General features: G+C 45.4%; 4 protein-coding genes across 6 annotated transcripts; 2 read left to right on the top strand and 2 right to left on the bottom strand.

Moving 5' to 3' along the window:
- Positions 1-79: 79 nt before the first annotated feature.
- On the bottom strand, positions 80-9,657 carry LOC132266106 (phosphatidylinositol 4-phosphate 3-kinase C2 domain-containing subunit beta). Of its 2 annotated transcripts, none has more exons than XM_059766943.1 (16): positions 9,518-9,657; positions 9,144-9,300; positions 8,321-9,074; positions 8,182-8,249; positions 7,449-7,592; positions 6,893-7,384; positions 6,733-6,821; positions 6,014-6,647; positions 4,706-5,949; positions 4,399-4,644; positions 3,501-4,330; positions 3,236-3,436; positions 969-1,165; positions 811-893; positions 580-729; positions 80-504 (listed from the first exon to the last, which is right to left on the bottom strand). In XM_059766943.1, exons 2-16 carry the CDS (start codon positions 9,280-9,282, stop codon positions 325-327), a joined length of 5,451 nt encoding a protein of 1,816 aa, XP_059622926.1. In that variant the 5' UTR covers positions 9,283-9,300; positions 9,518-9,657; the 3' UTR covers positions 80-324. The 2 variants fall into 2 exon arrangements, with proteins under 2 accessions (XP_059622926.1, XP_059622925.1); XM_059766942.1 differs by having other exon boundaries at positions 9,144-9,285.
- Positions 1,179-3,307, top strand: LOC132266107 (uncharacterized). 2 transcript variants are annotated; one of them, XM_059766945.1, is made up of 2 exons: positions 1,179-1,931; positions 1,999-3,307. In XM_059766945.1, the coding sequence occupies exons 1-2, from the start codon at positions 1,904-1,906 to the stop codon at positions 3,192-3,194; spliced, it is 1,224 nt and encodes a 407-aa protein (XP_059622928.1). In that variant the 5' UTR covers positions 1,179-1,903; the 3' UTR covers positions 3,195-3,307. The 2 variants fall into 2 exon arrangements, with proteins under 2 accessions (XP_059622928.1, XP_059622929.1); XM_059766946.1 differs by having other exon boundaries at positions 1,179-2,229; positions 2,308-3,307.
- A 43-nt stretch (positions 9,658-9,700) lies between the features above and the next one.
- Positions 9,701-11,051, top strand: LOC132266103 (splicing factor 3A subunit 2). The gene is made up of 2 exons (XM_059766940.1): positions 9,701-9,780; positions 9,838-11,051. Exon 2 carries the CDS (start codon positions 9,848-9,850, stop codon positions 10,640-10,642), a length of 795 nt encoding a protein of 264 aa, XP_059622923.1. The 5' UTR covers positions 9,701-9,780; positions 9,838-9,847; the 3' UTR covers positions 10,643-11,051.
- A 733-nt stretch (positions 11,052-11,784) lies between these two features.
- Positions 11,785-14,651, bottom strand: LOC132265925 (probable G-protein coupled receptor Mth-like 14). The gene is made up of 3 exons (XM_059766723.1): positions 13,678-14,651; positions 12,261-13,360; positions 11,785-12,192 (listed from the first exon to the last, which is right to left on the bottom strand). Exons 1-3 carry the CDS (start codon positions 13,921-13,923, stop codon positions 11,913-11,915), a joined length of 1,626 nt encoding a protein of 541 aa, XP_059622706.1. The 5' UTR covers positions 13,924-14,651; the 3' UTR covers positions 11,785-11,912.
- Between the last annotated feature and the right edge of the window lie 147 nt (positions 14,652-14,798).

Here is a 14,798-nt window from a genome sequence, read left to right as displayed (position 1 = left end):
CTTATCAACACCCCGAATACCGTGTTCAGCGATTTTTTCCTCTCTCCTTTCTTTCCTCCTCGCGCACAAAGTCAGGCGGTTGCAAGTAATTCTTTTTATTGCTCTCTTCTTTTTTTTGCCATTTAAATAAACTTTTCAATGTGCAAGTTTATGTAGTATATATGTATATAACTTTCATAAGATTTGAGATTTGTTACTTAGGGGAATGTGTGTGTGTTGAAATAAACACCCTCAGTAAATTATTATTATTATTATTATTATTATTGTAAGGTTGAAAATATTTGAAGCTTTCGCGCGTTGCAGGCTTTGAAAATCAATGCAGATTTAGGATCTCGGCAGATATCCAAGAGGGAACCATCGAATAATCTCCTCCCTCAGATTCATCTTGCTCAGCTCCAGCTGAACACCGCCGAGGAATTCGTTCTCCTGGAGAGAATCATGACTCCACACGGTGACTTGCAGTGAGCGACTTTGTATGAAATCCAGCGGCATTCGGTATTCGAGCTGTGGAAAAATGAGAGGTTTTTGCAATTAATGAATTCATTCTCGGCGGCCCAAAATAATGTCACTCGTCTTTACCGTCTCCATGAAGCTGGGGAAGCAATTTTTGCGGACGACTTTTGTCTTGCGTTTTGTTGCCTTCGTAGGGTCTGGTTTCAAGTAGACTTTCACATACGTGTTCGGTTCTTGGCCACCGGTTGTGAGCGGCAGAGATCGCGCATGGTGAATCTGTGTGTGGAGGCAAAGAAGAAGAAAAAGGTCAGTTAAGAGAATATTTTTGTGCATAAGCTTCGCGGAGTTTTTCCTCACCATGACTGTTAAGGCACCGCGATGGTACTGAAGGGACAGCTTAATTTCTCCACAATCTCTCTCAGTTGGAATTGATCGAGTTTCTGTGTGCAAAGAATTGCCCAAGTAAGACAGAATAACAATACAACCAGAGTCTCATCATCATCACTTTTTCTCACCTTTAACTTTCGCCACGTGTATGTCCGCCTCCTGTTGATCACGCAACAGCGGATGGAAGAAGGTGTACACGAGATCCGAGTGCGCTATTTCGTCTGCAGAATTGAACAGGGACGTCAAGAATGTGCGAATCTCGGGCAATCTTCGTTCCGCCACAGTTTTCACATTTGAACGACCCACGTGAATTCCACTGGGTAAACTTGATGAAAATTAAAGAGAAGAAAAAAGGTGATAAAAGAAGACATTCATCCACAATACTCTCTATGCGTCTATTGCTATCATTGATATGTGAATGGATTAGTCACATATGTACAGTAGCGTCAATTAATTTAGGACAAAGCACGCATAACCGCGCTCCAAGTCCTGTCCACAGTTTTCTATGAAGTGTATTTGTTTGATCAATGCATTTTAGTTTTTCTGAGGTGTCCTAAATTAATTTTCACAACTGTATGTATAATCTAGAGAGTGGAAATATTGATAATTTCAATTACATTTTATCTCTAACTACATGAAAATCGATAATATATTGGCCAAATACTCTGCCAAATCAGTCACACTCTTTGCTCCTCAGGAATTATCCATAATACAATGAGTTGGATCAGTATTTAGAAGAAAAATTAAGTGTATTGTGAATTCTCAGCATTGCTGGTGAAAACCTCAGCGAAACCAATCAAAATCACCTTCTATGCACATATATATATATTGTACAGACCTATTGAAGGCACCTTATCAATATTGTTACGCGTATTTTTATCAACAACAGAAGTAGGAGGTTGGCAAAAAAGAGAGACAAATTAATTGGTGCTCAGTATAGTGGGTGAATTACTTTGCTCTACACTTTACAAATTCCTCTGGCTTCGCGCTCGTTCATCTTGTTGTGTGCGCGCGTGTGTTTTCTCAAGTCCTGATCGTCGTATTCTCAAAAGCCATTATAAATATGGCATCCACTCAAATTAGGGAAAATGGTAAAGTCTCTGAAAATGTTTATCCGAACAAAGAAAGTCCAAAAGTTTAGCTATGAAATTATTTCAGTTTCCAACCATTTTGTGCCTCTTTGCTCCATTTTGGCAATTTTGTGCATGATTGTCACAGTGTTGGGCATCAAATTGCGATGGTTTCGCCATCGTCTCACATTTGATCGCCTGCCAACGGCGCCAAAGCGTGACTCGACGGAGGAAACGACGGTGGTTGTTACAGGATTTTATCGCAAAAGTGCAGATTTCGACACCTTTGTGGCCATTGAACGTCCTCAAACACTCCCTCGTGAGTACAATTTGAATAATATGAATTCCTTGAAATTGTCTCTAAAACTTCTCTTCCCCTCACATTTTTGCCACACAGCCATACGACTTGATAAGCGATCCACGCAAAGAAATTCACATTTGCTACGAAATACGATTCTTATTACTGATAATGGTGCCAGAGATGGTTCGAAGGCCACCCCAGAAAGTGACATCAGTGTGAAAGAGGTGGAAAAGGAGGTGAAGAAGAGTGAATGTGTTGTGGAAAATGTGGTTGTTAGCAAGAAGAAAGCTCCACAACCACCAGCAATAGCTCCAGTGGCTGCAGTGCAGGAAAATCTTCCCCAACAATCCAATCACCATCATCATCACAACACTGCCGAGGCGTCTGCAAAGCGTCCCGAAGACACTTCGTCAAACCATCAGGCAGTGCAGAGCAGCAAGAAGAAGAGTATTTTCAGCATCACGGGTCCAGAGGAGAAGATCAAAGGCACAAAAGTGCGAGTGTTGAAGCAGAAACACACCAAGGGCAAGGAGAAAGTGATGGTGGTGGAAAAGAAGAAGGATCGCCCATCAATAATGCTGGAGAGCAATCAGCACAGTGATAAAATCCTCGCTGAATCGACAATCTTCACACCTGTTGCCATTCCTCGAAACAACACCGCGATCAATCCCATCAATGAGACTCAAGATCAGACAAGGAAGCAACTTCAGTTTGCACCTGAAGATGAAATCATTGGACAGAGTGAGAATTACGATAGTTGGGATTTGGTGTCGAGACACCGTCAGAGTCTCAATCATTTGTCCGCCGCGCCGGCACCAAAGCCACGCGCCAGGGATTCTGTGGCTTATCACAAGCAAAAAGTGGCGCCAATCATACTTGATGACGATGACGATCGTCCGCCGAAAACATTGCGTGAAATGCAGAAGGAAAAAGAGCGGGAAAAGCTCTCACTCGCTCGCGATTATTCCGACACCGAAGCGTAGATCTTCCACTCAATTTATGTATATGTGTATAAGAAGCTTACCTGTGGAGTTTCGCCAGTGGAAAATGAAGGCACAGTTTCTGGTGAAACTCCAGGAATTCCTTGTAGGAGCGAAATAAATATGCTGGATCCGGTTGATTCTGTCTTGTCACCTTCAGAATATACGTGTAATACTTTTCTAGATCGTATCTCTTCTGATAGCCATAAACCACCACCGATTGCAGCCTTCCATCCTGTGCCATTCTGCAGAGAAAATGAATTTGTTTTAAGTCACACACTGAATAAATAAAGGCTCCTCTTAACTCACGTGTAAGTTCTCGGAACGAAGCTCAACAGCTCACCATTGTCCTCATCTGCACTGAAGCGAAGCTGAGCCAGATTGTGGAGGAAGAAGTTGAATTGGGTGAACCAGGACTTTAGCGAAATGTGAATCATCTTGGCGAATGACGCGGCGGCTTCTGGGTTGGATTGTCCCGGCAACAGAGCCCTTCTCACGTACGTCACAGCATCGGCCGTGACGCCAGGAATGCCCGCGGTTGCCATGAGCGCGAGCATGTGCAGAATGAGATCTCCATGCTTCCGGACGATGTTGAATGCCTGACAGCACAGATCGACAAAGTGGTGGAATTTCGTCGATGGACGATCACCGCCATTTATCACGTACGCCATGTCAGATGTGAGGACAAAAGGTGTTCGGTCGCGCTTGAAATTGCCAAACATCTGAGCATCGCCCAGGAACTTCCCAAAGTCAATGTGGAAGAGATGTCCGGACGTCTTGAGCATGATGTTGTCATTGTGGCGATCACAGATGCCAAGAATATACGTGGCTACGCTGTAACCAGCACACGAGACCGTGAAGTTGTCCACGGCGCGCTGATACTCCAATTGGCTGGGATTCTGCTTCGCCAGCCACTCGGCAATTGGCTTGTCCTTGAAGGAGCCTGTCAAGCCCCATTCCACCTGAATCTTCCGCAGTGTCTCCGCATCGGTGACGAGCTCAATCATGCCCTTCTTGTGTCCAGTCGGCACACAATTGAATGTCACCATCTTCAAATCCAATCCCTCTCGCAGCCACAATTTGTCCATAATCTTCACCAATTGCAGTGTCAGCATGTCCTGCTGCAAATCATCACCACTCTGAAAAGGAGAAGAGAGAGTCATTCTGTGTGAAATTCACCCAGTCTGAACGGAGAGCAAATATAAACCTTGAAAATTGCAGGAACAACTCCACCATCGGGCCCAATGAAGTTTATCTTCAGCGGAAGAGTGTTGGAATTGAAGTAGCTGCAATTCCTCACACTCACACCCACTACTTCCAATTCAGGACCGAGTGGCAGAGATGTTGGACGCTCCATGAGAATGTGATTAACCGCCTCCATTCCCTGCACAAGTGTCTTCTGTCTCATTGACTCCTTCGACTGCTTCACGCACTGGGCAGCTTCCGCGAGACTCTGCGAAGGATCAACATTACACAGGACTCTTCCATGTTGCATTCTGGACATGAATACTCACCCGGCACATCATGTTCTGCGCGAGGAATCTCGCCGAGAGCTTCTCACCGCACGTGGCCAGCAGTGCTCGCAACATCATCTGATTGCGCCTGTGATATCGCGCTTGTGTGATCATCGTCGTGTCGCTGTCCACTTGTTGCGGTTCAATGGTGTTCTGAGGACTCTCGCCGGGCAGATGATTCACCAGCAACCAGTAGAGATGATGAGCAACACGCGGAGACTCCAGTGAGCGCGAGAGAAGCAGATTGGCCATGGAGGACGCCTCGTAAGTGTCATGCTTCAGGGCTTGCAGCAATTGTGGCAGAAAATCCACCAGTTGATCCTGATGTATGGCTGACACCCACTTTGCGGCATAGCGACGCACTTCCATGTCAGGATATCGTGGCAGGAGGAGCTCCAGTGCCTGCAAAGGTGAGAGTGGACTCCAGGAGCGCAGCAAATCGTGTAGATCAATGACACTGGCAAAATCCCAACTGTGCGCCGCATGGAGAATCTTGGGCAGTGCATGTGGCAATGCCTGGAGATAGTGTCTCTTCTCCCACAGCACTTCGCGCTTGTCCAAGGCACTCGGATATCCCTGTTCGGCGGTGTCAATCAGCTCCTGTCGCAAATTGCAGTCCAGACTATAGAAGTCATATCGTGGTCGCGGTACGTGATTCGCCGGCGCTTCGGGAAACACCACATTTCCTCCATAATTGGGAATTTCCACACCCAAAACAGGATACGTATCACCATACGGATGAGTGCCTCTCGCCGGCGCCGGACCCAAGTACTTGTCCGTCGTTGGTGGCCAGAGGGAGAGCAAAAATGTGCCCTGAATCATGTTGCGTTCGTAATCAAAGAACTGAATTGACGTCCAACCCAATTCCGTCTTTGTCATCCTTTCACCATTCGTGCCGTTCATGGTGTTTGCTGTGGCGTCACTTGGGGCATTTGTGGCATTCCCAGCGTCATCTGATGTCTCCACTGAGCATCCGTACAGGACGAAGATCAGTCGACTCTCGCGTGGCAACGTGCACACGGGAATGCCCTCGAAATTCAGCCAAGTGTTGAATGTCAGGCGTGGATAAATGCCACTAATCTCATTTGTGCACTGTGTCACAACGGCATCGCCAATGTATCGCGTTCCGTGGTAAATCTGGGCACCAAGATTGTACTCATCATGCTTCCATGTCACCGGAGGACGATGTAGACACATCACGTGAACCATCACGCTCTCCGACACATTTGATATTGGCACAGAAGCTGTAAAAACACACACACACAATATTACAGATTGATCTCGTGATTAAATTCACTTCATACTCACATGATATGTAATCCGGCTGGTTGACACAGAAGTCCACACGGAAGGCATTTGAGTAGATCTCCAGGAGATGCTGAATACTGTCTCTCACGTGGTGGCATCGGTATCGAATCTGTTCGACAACTGTTCGCGGTCGCAAATTCACCTGTGCATAGTCACCACTCTCAGATATAATGTCCAACTTTCCACCCGCACAGCTGAAGATGTTCTGGCCATTCTCGCACACGGCCGTCAATTGGACGATCGCATCGGAAATGTCGAGAGTGTCAATGTTTCCGAGAAGGGCGCAAATCGCCTTCACGGACTGCACAACGCCCGAACAGCTAAGTACAGTGTGTCGATTGGGATTCGTGGCCGCCAACTCCAGCTGAGCAATTTCCGATTCCAGCGTCTCCAGGAGGATCATGAGGTTGTTGTAGCTGATCGACGACACAGGCTCGTGCACAACAATGTCTTCGGGCTTAATTTCAGCATCCCTCAAGTCATCTTGAAGAGTGCGCGCGATGGTCTTGACATTGGCAGACGTCTTTGGGCACAATCCCAGCTGAACGTCCTTCTCCAATTTTATACTATTGTGAATACACTGCAATTGACTCAATTTTGACTTGGGCGAGAGCCATTCCACAACACCAATTGGCTAAAGAACACAAAATTGGAGACATATTATTATAGTAAATTAGCAAGAATTCTTTTGTATAACTTCTAGAGAGAGAGTTTCTCACCTTCAGTGCAAAATCAGAAACTTCACCCCTTATTTGGCCTTCTAATTCACAGAATGCATGCATTATCACGTGTTCTACAGTTGTACTAACTGGAAATGGAATAACACACAGTGAGTGAAAATTGTTGCTGCGCTCTCTATGAAAAAAAGGATTCACTTACTATCACAGGTAAATACTATAGGTGGACCATAGCCTGGAATTTGTCCTTTGCTACTATTTAACGCCGTGCCTTCAATGCTGCTCACACGATTCCGCTCAATGTTCCTCATCAGCGCCATCTGATCCACAGCCTCCAATGCTGGATGTACGAGAATCTTGATGCTTGTCGACTCAGAATATGAACTCTCAAACTCCGATGCCACAATGTGACCCACATTTGACTCCAAATCACCGTGTTTGTACCGATTCCGTATGTCGAGGATCATACGATAGAAGCTCATCAATTCGCCATCGTAACACTTGCGAATCACCACATTTTCATACAGCTTCGTTGGATATTTCCTGCGATCTCCCGATTGGCGCGTGATCGTGCTATCGTCCGGCGATGGAATTGGACTGGCTGATATATTCCTGGGCGGAAGTGGTGGCGGCGGAGTTCCCATCTGACCGTAATTCCACCCAATCGGCTGCACATTCCATCCTATTGGTGGGGCTGCAGAAAGGTCACTTTGTTATTATTCTGTGCATTTTTTTTTGTATTCCTGCAAATCACTCACCATTTCCTGCATTGAATCCACGTTCGGTTTTGTTGACTGCCTCGTAAACAGGATCAGAATACTGTGTGCCGCCGCTGCTGTAGAGATAGTCGAAGGGATCGTACTCCGAGTAGTAACTGTTGGTGCACTCTGAAGCATTGTCATCTGATGTGTGAACATGTAAAATAGAGTGGAAAGGGTACAATTTCTCCCAAAACGCCCTCAAAATTCGAAAAAAAAACTTTAACTTGAGAAAATATACGGTGGAAAAGAATGTGATTCGTTGGGAATAATCACTTATCAGAAACTGACTAATAAAACACAATTTATTGTTTGATTTTCAATCTCACGTATATTTTCTCAAACTTCCCAATTTTTCTTTGCAAAACTTGTAACAATTGTCTGAATTTATAGATGTCGTCTTTCAATTTAAAAGGGTGCGAAAAGGAAATGTCTCACATTTCAGTTTACGTAACATAGCATATTAACTCTCTTTAGCAAATATGTAGAGAAGAGAGGAATACTTCTTTTTTTATGCTCATAGATTAGATAACAATACTTTTCTCAAATTGAGAGTAATTTGCGATAAAGCCTTTTTTTATCTCTCTTTCTTCTCTCTCTCTCTCTCTCTTCCTACGCTGTAAATGCAAAGTTTACAACAATACTTCGTCAAAGGAATACTAAAAAAAGGATTAGAATGTATGTGAAAGGCACTGAATGTGTGCTTAGAATCTTCCTAGCGTGTCTATATTACCTTTATCGGCAAAACTGTTTGACGCCTGATCACTCAGCAGTGGATCAAATGCCTCAAGAACGCTTACTCTGCAAGACAAAGAGATGAAAATTGTGTTTAGAGCATGAATGACTTTGAGTTTATGATGCATTTTACGAACTTATCGATAGATTTATTGTCGATTCCACTGCCCAAGTCAATGAGATCATCCGTATTTGGTCTCCTCGCACTTCTCACGGGCACTTGCGCTGGCGGCGAAGGCTGCGCGAGGACAGGCAGCTGTGGTGGCTCTTTGGGCACAGGCACAAGGGCTGACTCGGGATTGGCCACCAAGTGGGCACCGATGGGTGACACTGTGGCACGCTGTGGCATCGCGGATGGGCCTGGAGATGGTGGTGGGTAGTGCATGTATCCGCCGTACATGCCCGGATGCGCGGAATACGGACTGGCGGCGGACGTGTTCGGCTGCTGTGCGTATGGACTCATGCTGTACAGTCGCGTGAGTTGATCCGGCGTGAGCGGAGCCGCCGTGTTTGGCCCCTGAAGCGGCGGCGGAGGAGTGTAAGGCTGCGCGGGATTCGACGCTGTGTGGTTCAGATTGTAGGGCATGAGTTGCCATGAGTAGGACGTGGCGGGATTCTGCAGACTCTGACTGCGGTACAGGTTGTTCTCGCTCAGTTGCTTCGCCCTCAGCGTGTGCATCTGATCCACCAGCTGCACAAAATTGTCGTGCGCCGTGTTCTCCGCCCTTGGCGGCGTCTCCTGGACGCCTTCCGGCTGGCTGAAGGATATCAAGTCAGGCTGGTCTTCATCCTGACGACGCCTCGGGATGCTGCCCGGCAGTGGGACATTGTGATGGATATCACTATGTCTCCGCGTCGGAAGCTGTGATGTTGGTTTTGAGTTGAGCAGCGCTGGAAGTCCAGAGAAAGGGAAGAAATTCATCACTCTCGGCCATCATTTTACGCGTTCAAAATACTCACATGATTCCTCAATTGGCGGCAAGCCCAGTTTCTTCCTGCGAAACTGCTCAAGTGCCAGTGACTCCAGACTCAGGGCAGTGGCTTTCTCAAGATCTGCCTGAAATTGTTGATCGAAGTCTTCCGGATGATTCGTCATCATTGCCTATGGCGAGGAAAACTGTGAAGAAATATCGCTTGTGGGAAGGGCGCGAGCATAGGGCAGATAGATAAATTCTATTGTGGAGACAATAGGAGATTTGATGAGCATGCAAAAGTAAAGATTAGATAATTTTTTTTTTTCATCAAAAGAAAATGCGGAGAAAATGTTGCATTGTTAATGCCACAGGAAGACTCCCAATTTCACCATGATATTCTGCAATTTCCCGCTTACTTACTGGTTATTTCTACAGATGGACACTTCAAGCCACATTTGCTGAAGTGTTGTGATGGGAAAAACACCGTATAAAAGTGGAAAATTGTAAAAGAGTTCTTCGAGAAAATGCGAATGAAAAAATTATGTGTTGATGATTTTAGTAACTGTGACATTCGATGAGTTGATGATGTCATCGACGTCATCGACTTCAGTTTTGACAAGTGGCTTTATTTACGTTTAGAAGTGTGTGCTTGGAAGAGTTTGCAAATATCCTCTGAAAGTCAGGTAAAGACTTCTCGGGATTCCGTGTGGACGTCAGATTACGGTGCAATTCACTTGCAGACTCTTCAGGATGGACTTCCAGAATCGTCCGGGAGGCAAGACCGGGGGCGGCGGCGTGGCGTCGTGGTCGGAGACGAATCGCGACCGCCGCGAGCGGCTACGGCAGCTGGCCCTGGAGACAATTGACCTGGCCAAGGATCCCTACTTCATGAAGAACCACCTGGGATCGTATGAGTGCAAGCTCTGTCTAACGCTGCACAACAACGAGGGCAGCTACCTGGCGCACACGCAGGGCAAGAAGCATCAGGCCAATCTGGCCAGGAGAGCCGCCAAGGAGGCGAAGGAAGCGCCTCAATCGCTGGCGCCTGAGAAGCCACGCGTGGAGCCGAAGAAGTTCGTGAAGATCGGCCGTCCCGGCTATCGCGTGACGAAGCAGCGCTGCCCGGACAGCGGTCAGCAGAGCTTGCTGTTCCAAATCGACTACCCAGAGATCTCGGACGGCATCATGCCGCGCCACAGATTCATGTCGGCCTACGAGCAGAAGATAGAGCCGCCGGATCGCAAGTGGCAGTACTTGCTATTCGCGGCAGAGCCGTACGAGACCATCGCCTTCAAGGTGCCGAGTCGTGAGGTGGAGAAGACGGAGGGAAAGTTCTGGACATACTGGAACAAGGACACCAAGCAATTCTTCTTGCAGTTCGCCTTCAAGTTGGAGCCCAAGATTATCCCACCGCCGCCGCCGGGTCTGCGCGCTGGTGGGCCGGGCATGGGCTCTGTGCCGCCGCCTCCGCGCCCGCCAATGTTCAATCCGGTTCCTCCGCCACCGCCAATGGCTGTCCTGCCCGTCCCGCCGCCGCCCATGTGAGCTCAAAGCGGGAAGAGGTCAATAAAAGAAGCATTTCCGCTGACAAACACAGTGCAGAGTTCTTTATTGCAGCATCAATCGGTCTTGCGCGTCTTATTTGCCATATTTCGGGTACATCATCATCGGGGGGTACATGTAATATGGGTAGTAGCCCTCCATGCTCTCCATGCTCATGGATCCATATCCGTATCCGAAAGTCGGCTCAGGCTCGGGTTCTAGGAAAACAAAGTTAATTCACTGCACTTTGGAATCTTGAAGAGTCAATAAATGATCAATTACCGGCATTGATGAAATGCGCCACAGTCAAGAAGCACACGACGAAGACAAGGAGTTTGAAGTACATTATGAACTGCTCAAGATTTGGAGATTCACTGAAAATTGCTCCAAATGATAGAGCATTTTATAACCGATCTCTGTCACAAAAAAGTTCAATTTTAAAGGTGACTTTTTCCTGGAGAACAAAATATTAACAGAGTTCTTGGAACTTTTCGATTTGAACAATTGTAAAAATGATCAAAATATTTAATGTTCTCCCCAATTTTTCCATATTTACTTTATTTTCTATCAATTTGCTCTCTCAAATAAATTGATATGGTGTGTTTTACTTCTTGAACCATGTGCAAAAACTAATATAACACATGATTCACAACGCAATAATCTGCAATATGATAGACAAATGAGCGTCAATGATCGACTTGAAGTCTTTAAATGCAACTTCTCCGAAAATATTTGAATAGGATTAGATTTTTCTGCAGAAAAATTAAGGGTAATCCATCGTGAAATTAAGGAATACGAAAGAAACATCAAATTAATCTGGCCATTCTGGCTTTAAATGCATATTCTTCAAGATATTCTTCTTGAGCTTCTCGCAAATTACTTTAAGAGTGAAGAGAAAATTAAAGCAAATTTAAGAGGCGCGCTTAAGAGAGTACCGTTTAAAAGATTTCGCGTTGTTCTTGTGAATGAACAGAATGGAATGATATCAATATTAAGAGCTTAGAGAAATGTCGGTAAAATTTATATTTCTCACTTGTCTTCTTGGTGATAGCAATGCCACTGGCGTAAGATTCTAGCGAAGCTTTGTCTCTCTTAAGTGCTTCAAAATCTTCAACACTCACTGATTCCGAATAAGCATAAATATATTTTCAAATTCTTCACAATGACTCTTTGTCATCCCTTTTATTGAGCATAAAATGAAAAGCAAAAGTTAGATTCTTAAATAATTTTGTGCCTATTAAATTTATTCTTTAAATATTCTTAATCAGAAAAATTAGATTTTATCATTTGGTTCTTTCCTAATATCGCGCAAAGGAATACTTTCTGCACCACTTGACTCCGAGATGACGTGAGATCCGCGATCTTTCCACCACATTTTGATAATTTTGAGGGTGTGAGGGAAACAGATGAATATTGTGAGGATTAGGAGTCCTTGGAGTGCATTGATGGTGTCGAACATCAGGATGATATTGTTGCCATTCGCGTAGAAGGATATGATTTCGAAGATGAAACATATTGCCTGGATGCAATACATGTAGAATGTGGCCTTCGCCCTGTGAGAAAACGAGAAAAAGAAATGCGCTGTGCAATGAGGAAACATTTAAGGGATTGATTGACTCACGATTGCTTAACATATTCCATTTCCTTCGTGCACAACTTGGTGGTGTGAGTCTCGCTGTCGTGCTTCTTGATAGGGTTCATCTTCATCAGCCACGCCATGATGTTGAGCTCGTTGAGCTGCTGGAAGCCGTAGTAGGCGCCGATGAAGCAGCAGAAGCAGAGACACAGCAGCACGATGACGGGCAGAATGTAGAAGTTCTGGTTGGAGTGGGCGTCCCAGGAGACGCCCTTGAGGAAGTACGGCGTCTCGGGCTCATGTGATGACATGGCGGCGAAGATGAAGATGATGGGCAGGAGCATGGAGAGGCTGGAGTAGATGGAGAAGTGAATCCAGCCACGCAAGGTGCCTTTCGGTGAGATGTTCTTCGGCAAATAGTACCAGACATTAATGACAATGTCCACTGACATGACAAATTGCCAGAAAAAGGCCGCCAGGATGAAGTACTGGATCATGCCGATGAAGTAATTGGAGAATGTGGTGAGATTCTCCACCACAATGTGCAGCTGAATGATTGTGATCAGCAGAAAGCGGAAGGCTAAGCATAGGCAATGGCAGGCGAGGGACTTCCCATGCAACGTTCGCAGATCGTCAACGGTGAGGTAGAAGAAAGATGTGACGAGGAGGCATGGTATAGAGATAAGCATGCAAATGGCAAGGAAGACAAGCTGAGCGTGCGTGACAGCGGCCTCGGGTGTGGAACTGCCCAGCTCATCTGGGCAGACAATTGCCGACAGTGTGCCATTGTCATCAGTGTCCAAGCAGTATTCGTCGCGAATCTCAATCCACTCGAACTTCTCATTCACAATCAGCAGCGAGCCGTTGAGGAGCACGTACAGCAGATCGCCGTCGTGACGGCTGTAGATGAAGGACTCACGCTGCGCACACGGATTGCCGTACACGTGCGCCAAGTGGAGGTGCTCCGTCTCCTCGTCCTCGATGCATCCCTCGTAGAAGGTGGCATTGACAATGGTGGGCTGGAAAGTGTGCTCCGTCGGCTGGCACTCCTTCATGTTTCTGTTGCTGTGGATGAGATTTTCATTCCTCGGACAGCACTTCCTTATGGCCGAGGATTCGGTCAGGAGTGGTTGCGATGGGAGGCGCTGCAAGGCATTGAGAGTGAAAACATGTCTCAGTTAATTGAACCGATAGGTTTTTTTTTGTTTAATCAGAAGTCGCAAAACGATAAGAGTTGTGATAGCGCATGAGAAGGAATTCCAAGAATCGATTTTGCTTGTCTCATTTGACGACACTCGCATTTTCGGAGAACTTTCTTTCTGATTAATCACAATGAAATACTGAGAAGCAGAATAAACTGCGGGAAACCGGCGTTTAGTCATAAATTTGTCTGTGTCATGCGTGAATAGAAAAAAATTGAACCTACACGTGAGAAGAGACGTGAAAAAAATTATCACTTTACCTTTAGATTGTGACAATTTGGCGGAATATTTTCCAGCATTGCCTCAATGTTGACTTTTGGGGCTTCTTCTGCTGACATTGGAGTGGTTTGCCCAATTTCCTGACTAGAAGAAGTTGTGTTCAGGGTCACAGAAATTTCACTTTCCACCGTGATGTTTCCGCGCAGCACTTCTTCGGTGTCATTCTCAGCCGAAAGACTCCACGACAGTTGATTTAGTAGTAGAATTATCAATAGGAAATTTGTCATGTTGTATTATTAATATAAATTATCACTATGCGCGACTCTAATATGTTCTCAATGGCATTATTATTCTCCCAGAAAATCACCAAATACGATTGTGACTCAATTAGATTTCTCAGTCATCTGTGTACATAGTATTTCTGCCACTGGTTTTTTTTTTATTATTATCGTCTGTGCGAAGAACTTTATTTTTTGTTCGTAAATCACTCACTTTTTTGGCCACTAGCGTAAATGAAAAGCACACAATGGACACAACACCGCGGACTGGTTCAGCAGATCCCACACAAATTCTCTCCTATTTGACTATTTTAGATGAATGCGGACATTATGTGGTTTTGAACTTCATCCAAGTCAATTCCACACAGTCGATTGAATCCGTGTTGAGCAATATATTCGAGTTTTTCACCTGTGGAGAAGTCACACGAAAGTGGCGGAGTTTTCCTTTTCATATTCTCATGCAGTAGAATGTTGAACGCGGTGTTTCTTATCTAATCATGTGGCGATAGAAGACAAACCTATTGATTAGATAGATATAATATTTGCTCCACACCTTGAGAGAAAACTTGTACAATTTTTTTCACTTCATCACTGTGCAAATGCTCCGCTTAAATACTATTTATTGTGGCATCCAAGAGTGATAACTTGATGTGAACCTTAATTAGGCTCTGTTGACGAATTTTGATCCACACACAATTGTAAATATGTAACTGTGCGACACGATTTAATCCTCACGGTGGCTGAATGAAGACTGAGCTTGGCGTATAATGAAGATTACAAGCGAAACGAGTTTGCTTCGTTGATTATTAGCCAACACAGAACCAGCGAGAGACGAACCTTGAGTGACAAAAAAGCTACGAATATTGGTGTTTCATGATTTTCAA

This window comes from Phlebotomus argentipes, unplaced genomic scaffold, assembly GCF_947086385.1.
Source record: "Phlebotomus argentipes unplaced genomic scaffold, Phlebotomus argentipes genome assembly contig_5, whole genome shotgun sequence".
NCBI lineage: Eukaryota > Metazoa > Arthropoda > Insecta > Diptera > Psychodidae > Phlebotomus > Phlebotomus argentipes.
The sequence above is the reverse complement of the archived record's forward strand: the minus strand, read 5'-3'. Positions and strand labels throughout refer to the sequence as shown.

Excerpts from the sequence above, each read along its gene's own strand:
- LOC132266107 (XM_059766945.1), top strand. The coding sequence starts at position 1,904 with ATGGCATCCACTCAAATTAGGGAAAATG. Across the intron at positions 1,932-1,998 it reads CACTCAAATTAGGGAAAATG|TTTCCAACCATTTTGTGCCT; the intron begins GTAAAGTCTCTG and ends AAATTATTTCAG.
- LOC132266106 (XM_059766943.1), bottom strand. The coding sequence starts at position 9,282 with ATGATGACGAATCATCCGGAAGACTTCGATCAACAATTTCAGGCAGAT. Across the intron at positions 7,593-8,181 it reads AAACAGTTTTGCCGATAAAG|ATGACAATGCTTCAGAGTGC; the intron begins GTAATATAGACA and ends TTCACACATCAG. Across the intron at positions 894-968 it reads ACACGTGGCGAAAGTTAAAG|AAACTCGATCAATTCCAACT; the intron begins GTGAGAAAAAGT and ends CTTTGCACACAG.
- LOC132266103 (XM_059766940.1), top strand. The coding sequence starts at position 9,848 with ATGGACTTCCAGAATCGTCCGGGAGGCAAGACCGGGGGCGGCGGCGTG.
- LOC132265925 (XM_059766723.1), bottom strand. The coding sequence starts at position 13,923 with ATGACAAATTTCCTATTGATAATTCTACTACTAAATCAACTGTCGTGG. Across the intron at positions 13,361-13,677 it reads CAAATTGTCACAATCTAAAG|CGCCTCCCATCGCAACCACT; the intron begins GTAAAGTGATAA and ends AATGCCTTGCAG. Across the intron at positions 12,193-12,260 it reads ATGGAATATGTTAAGCAATC|GGCGAAGGCCACATTCTACA; the intron begins GTGAGTCAATCA and ends GTTTTCTCACAG.